The sequence below is a fragment of the Thermochaetoides thermophila genome, assembly GCF_000221225.1.
Source record: "Thermochaetoides thermophila DSM 1495 unplaced genomic scaffold scf7180000011816, whole genome shotgun sequence".
Classification (NCBI taxonomy): domain Eukaryota; kingdom Fungi; phylum Ascomycota; class Sordariomycetes; order Sordariales; family Chaetomiaceae; genus Thermochaetoides; species Thermochaetoides thermophila.
Genome location: NW_006383032.1, coordinates 929,263 through 935,250, shown reverse-complemented (window position 1 = coordinate 935,250; position 5,988 = coordinate 929,263). Strand labels below are relative to the sequence as shown.

Here is a 5,988-nt window from a genome sequence, read left to right as displayed (position 1 = left end):
CTACATATAATATCCCAACCCCAGCCCAAGCGCTTCGCACTGCTGAATATCCCTAAACGGCTCCATCCTGCTCTTAGGGTAGTCAAACACCCGCAGACTGTACCTGCCCTTCACACTTGGCTTCCACGTTCCGCTAATCTTGAGCTGCTTCAGAGTCTCAGTGTAGCCTTTAGCCCTCAGATAAGCCTCATCCGGGTTCGGGTCACCCGTGCGGATAAAGCTCACAAACGAGTCCGTAACGAACTGCTCAAATGGCAGATCGCCGTCATCGCGCATCGGCAGACCCTGTCGGTGGAGGTTGCCGAACACATAGTACAGCTCACCTGAGTGACACCTGAGGTAGTCCTTGGATGGGTCGCCATGCGGGAACTTGGCGCTGCGCGGTGCATTGCACAGATCCAGCTCCGGCCAGCCGCCTGGCTGGTAGGTACGGTCGAACTCGTAGTAGTAGACCTTGTCGAAACGATTGTTGGAAAGGCCCGCAAAAGCGGTCGCCTGGTCTGCGCAGCGGAAGATTCCGTCGGTCGCGATGCGCGAGGTGCCCCAGAAGACGTCCCGAGTGCCGTTGCCGGTATTTGGTTGGGGGAAGAGCTTGAGAGGAACGTTAGGTAGATCCACAGAAGCGAGATATTCGGTTCTGTTAGTGGTTTGCGGGTAGGACACGAAGGGTGCACCATCGTCACGGGTAATGCCCATCATAAGGTTGACCGGATAGCGCTTGCCCTTATCAAGGGGAAGTTCACGTGAGGTGAGATATGTGCCATCGACAACCAGAAAGCGAACATCAGTGAAGGTGCTGAGCGTAGAAGCGGGCACTTGGCGCAGGCACTCAACCTGAGAAGCGGCGTTCGAGCAGCCAGTAGCTTCAAGAAGCTGATTGGCAGCAACGGCAACTTGCTCCTCGATGGTGTAGTAGCGGGAGTAAGTCGTACCGTAGTGGATGCCGCCGAGATTGCTGAGCATAATCGCGTTGGAGAACTTGCCCACGGATTTCGGCGAGGCGATCAAGGCCCGAACTGAAGCGGCACCAGCGGATTGGCCGAAGATGGTGATTCGGTCAGGGTCGCCACCGAAATGATGGATGTGCTGCCTGACCCATTCGAGTGCAGTGATCTGGTCTGCCAGACCGTAGTTGCCATTGGTGACGCCGTCATTGAGAGCCAGGAATCCAAGAGCAGAAACACGGTAGTTGATGGCGACAACCACCATATCGCCCCTAGACGCCATATTGGCGCCATCAAATGTAGCATCGTTTGCAGTACCGCCGATGAAGGCACCGCCATGGATCCAAAAGGCAACGGGACGGAGGGTCTTCTTGTTCGTCTTTTTGTTCGGGTTCGGAAGATATGGTGTCCAAATATTCAGGAACAAGCAATCCTCAGATCCCGAACCCCACTGGAAACACTGCGAACCATATTCAAGCGCAGAGACTGACTCGCCAGAGCCCTTGAACAGGGTTGGATAACCGAATCGCTGGGGCTGAGGTGCATAACGAATGCCCAGAAAGCGGAACGACAAGCGGTCACGGAAGCTCGAAGGCGTCAGTTATTCCAACTTCTTTGTTAGACAATTGTTCTGAACACCTACCCTGTGAGTGTCTGATTGTTCACGTCCAGACTGATATGCCACTTCTCGTTGGTGTCTTGAAAACTCTGGTTCGAGTATGGTGCCGTGTTTGTGCATAAAGCTTGGTACTGCGCCGACGATGGGCCTTTAGTGACACGGCCAATGGTGTCAACGGCGTCAGAGTTGGAGATCCAAAACTTTGATGAGGAGGTGGCAGCCCCAGTATACTTGAGATAGTCTGCAAAATAGAGAGAAGAGCTAGCTCTCTTCACCCTCTTGCTCTTGACCGGCTGCCACAGCTTCTCATTGAGCCTTGAACAAACGCCCCTGGATGCATCACGGCTGACAGGATCCGTGAGGATCACAGCAGAGTCCGCGTATGGGCTATTCGACCCTGTTTCCTCGTCAGAGTCACCACGTGGAATATTTATATGAGTTTTGAAACATACCTTGCAGGTCGTTATTGGTGATGATAGTCAGGCTGGTGTCGAGCCTCTTGAGGTGCTCGCCGGCCGCCAAGCTGGCGAGGGCCAGAGCTAACCCGGCGAGGCGCATTGTGACGAATGTATGTCCCGTCTCTCGAGAGCAGCGTACTACTTAGAGGCGAAGAGACGTGGAATGGACGTTGAGGTGATCGTCGGAAACTGATCTTTTAATATTGAGGTTGCATGGCCCCGGACCCAGGATATTCTTAACTCTCCACAAACATTGTCACCATCGACGTGGTCCTCCACCCGCGTACCGAGGTTGATGTTGCCATTTTTGTCTTCGGTTGTGGTTCTGTACTGACATCCCGAAATTGTGAACAAAGATATCTGGGGCCGGTCAGATTATCCGCAAGACCAGCTTGGTTCCCGGTAGGCGCGCTTCGGTGTTGTAGTCAGTCCACCAAACAAGCCTGACGGGACGATAGGATGTCTACTTCTTCGAGCCGTTCCCGGTTGCACTGTCGAGAGATGTGGATATCAGTGACATCGTTCCTGCATGTTGATATAGGCTAAATGGAGGATCCCGTTCCATCAACGGGGATCTTGGGTAGCAACGAGCGGAGCTACGATTTAGTGACGGGAATCGGGATACTCGAAGCTCTATGAAAGCTTACAGTTAAAAATGAACACAAGCTTTCGTCGTGGAGCTGTCCAGGGAAGATTGCGGGGGAGGAGACTGCGGGGAGGAGTCACAAAACCGGGGGAATCAAATGCACCAAAAACGGAGTGGGTAATCATCGTTCAATGGCTTGAGAAATGGAACGAAATATTACTCGAGAAATCGGAAGCAGCTCTTCGGAGAACTCAACTTCTGGTCCTGGAGGTGTCATTCTTAAAGGTTCAACATGAGATGTATACATTGGCCATTCTGTGGTTAATTTCCTCTTACTTAGATCCGAATATCCCCGAGAGGCTTGACCACGTTCTCGTGAAGAACCATAGAAAGCCGTGCAGCAACTGCGCTGTCGGTCTCGTCGTCCTCTTCAGATAAGCCTAACTCTGCGCCGCCAGCAATACACTTTCGGGCCGCTACCTCGTAAATCTCTCCCATGCAAGCACCTAGCGCAGAGATTTGGTCTTCGGCAAGTAACTGCTCTCGTACCCGGAGGGCTATCGATGGCTTCCATCTGACAGCATCCAAGTCGAGACCGAGGACTCTTTCAATTGGAGCCCAGTGGGCAATTTCGACCATAAGGACTCCAAGGCTATAGATGTCGAAACTTCTCTTGAAGCGTTGGCGTTGCTCAGGGTTAGGTGATTGGGCGTGAGGGTGCCGATACAGGTTGTGCTCGGCATTGTCGCCTGGGAAGTCAGTCATTTCGTCCGGTCGAGCAGGCCTAGAAAAGTCGAACCCGGAAAGGTAGGGCTTCGAGTAGTCTATTGTGCCATTCGTTTTTCGGAAGAATATGATGTTGTGGCTGCGCAGGCCTTTGTGCAGCCAATTCACAGCATGAAGGTACAGCAAGCAGTTGCTGATGGCATGGGCCAGCTTGACTCGTTCTGTGACACGCGGTTTGCCTGGGAGTTGCAGCAACTCCCGTAGAGATATTGGAGGCAAATTTTGGTCCAAGTCATTGTCAAGCGGGCGCTCAAACACAAGGCCCAGGCGCATGTTGAGAATATCCTCATCGTCGTCTGCATTGCCATCTCCAGCTTTGTCAAAGAAGCCCAAGCAATGAGGAGTTCGGAAGGCATCGGGCTTGGGCTTATGGTTCAGCAAAGCTGCCAGTTTCCAGACCCTCTCCACGATGACCTCCTTAGGTGGTGACATATCACCTGGCCGTTGTCTGTCATATTCCTTCCATTCCACCCACACTTTTCTTGCCTGGCCGTCAGGCAGGCGCAAGATTGCGTCACATCTGGGCAAGTCGACATCTTCTCCGGCGGAACCCAACTCGATCATGGATCTGTCAAGCAGAAGATGTTTTTTTCTCCCGGCTTGCCCAGCTCCAGACACATAGCCGTGGCCTCATCCAATGGAGCTGCTTTGTTGTCGGACTCGATGGACTCGTTGAATGCCTTGAATTTGGCGAGTTGGGAAAGAAACTGCAAACTGTCTGCATTGGCTCGTTTCTGAGCCATCGCCATCGGCGATACAGGCAACGCCGAAGATGTCTCTAGCTTGAGATTCAGCGCCATTACCAACCTCGACAGGTCCGCTATTTTGTGGTGCAGTTGTAGAACGCCACGATTGGTATCCTGGACCGTGTGATGAATCTCAACCTGCAATCTGGCATCGAGGATATTCGTCATGCTATCGTTGAGCGCGGAGAACTTAGCAAGCAACAGCTCGAAGGCTGCTTTGTCAAACGACGCCCAACGTAACCTCAAGGCACCCTCTTTAGAAGAGGCTTTCAAACTCTGCATGGCCTTCTTAATGAAGTCCCTACGCCGCGTCGGCAGGGGAAAGCTTGCCTCCGCAGCATCTTTCTCTGGTTGCTGGAGGATATGGTCATCATCGGGAATTGTCTGAAGGCGCCTGTATCGAATTTGCTGTTCTCGGAACTCCTTAAAGAGGCACTCAACCTGCACCAGAAGGTCAAGAACTGTCTGACGATGTAAAATGAATGTATTGGACTCGAGAATTTTCTGCCGGTCATTGGCATCTAGGGCAAGCAGGCCCGATGTTTCGCTCCAAGCAAACAAGCGCTGTTGCTCCATGCGCAGGCGCAGATTGAGATACCTGCAGTCCTCAGGGAAATTGGCAGCAGTGACGAGCAGCTGTATCCCCTGGACACAGTGAGTATAGACCTGCAGGCCAATGGAGGCCACACCGATGGCGAGACCAGCGACAGATAGAGGGTCCATGTCGCTGTTTTGACAGCTTGAATTGGGTCAGGCAACGACCGACCGAAGAAAGGTGAGCTAACAGAAGGTCTACTCAGCCTGTATGGCCTTGAATGGCCTGTCCGTCCCTCTTACGCTTGTGCACCCAGAGCTTGTGTTTGCCTGATTCTCCTTGGGATGATACGTAGTGTATGAACGGGAACCGCTATTGTTTTCTCAAGCCGTTTACCGCCGAGAGGTGTTGAGAAATCTCTGTCCAACTAGTAGCATCAAACCCACGACCCACTATTCGACCAGCGGCGCTGGTTTCAACATGCCGTTCCGATCCCACGTTTCAATGCAGCGGCCCCTCTTTGCTGCGGTGCGTCCAGAATCTAGAATGCAGCAGCCAGGGAGTAAGCCGCAAAGAGACTGCCCCCCCATATTTCGGATGCGTGATACTGCAATGTGCAAACCATGGCAACACCATGTCAATCAAAATCTCCGGCTCTGTCATGTCAGAGCACGTGCTCAATGCAGAAGTAACTACACCACAAAAGTTTGGGTAACAAGGTTGACGATGCGAACAAAAAAGCTCAAAATTTTGCGGGGACTATTCATTGAGCACAAAACGCTTCGGCAGACCCTAACCCCAACGCTCTGTTCGAACAGGATTCAACAACTCAGAGATGGAATACTGCACAACACACACTGAGCACACAATAAACCCTGGCTTGGGAACATTCGACCAACTGTATAACAGCGAGGCATTTAAAGTCAGCATTCCAAATACAGGTTGAACTATTCTTCATCTGAACGCCTCACTGTTGAGGAGGGCTTGTGTATCCGGATACGATGGACAACACCAAACCTCCCCCCAGCCTTCTGTAAACTCCAATAAATAAATCATATCGATAACAGCCCTCTTGCGTAACAGGCTTGAACAAAATTGGTTAAGTGCCCGAATGCCAAGACCTGCAAGGCTGGAAGCGGGAGCATGAAACGCCAACACCATCGGACTCAAGCTTCAATACTTAAAGTGCACGGAGCCGCAGAGTGCGGGCTGGCAGTATTTGGCTAGAAGCTGAGTGGAAGCAAAACACAAGCCTTTTGAATGGCCTGGGATGGGGGGATGGGATGGAATTGTGAGGCTGCAACCCGCATTGAG

At 52.2% G+C, this 5,988-nt stretch overlaps 2 protein-coding genes across 2 annotated transcripts; both read right to left on the bottom strand.

The window, feature by feature from the left end:
• CTHT_0023510 (cholinesterase-like protein) lies at positions 1-2,121 on the bottom strand (the record flags this gene model as incomplete). Its single annotated transcript, XM_006692752.1, has 3 exons — positions 1-1,531; positions 1,588-1,960; positions 2,016-2,121. 3 exons carry the CDS (start codon positions 2,119-2,121, stop codon positions 1-3), a joined length of 2,010 nt encoding a protein of 669 aa, XP_006692815.1.
• An 822-nt stretch (positions 2,122-2,943) lies between these two features.
• On the bottom strand, positions 2,944-4,862 carry CTHT_0023500 (uncharacterized protein; the record flags this gene model as incomplete). Its single annotated transcript, XM_006692751.1, has 2 exons — positions 2,944-3,961; positions 4,012-4,862. 2 exons carry the CDS (start codon positions 4,860-4,862, stop codon positions 2,944-2,946), a joined length of 1,869 nt encoding a protein of 622 aa, XP_006692814.1.
• Between the last annotated feature and the right edge of the window lie 1,126 nt (positions 4,863-5,988).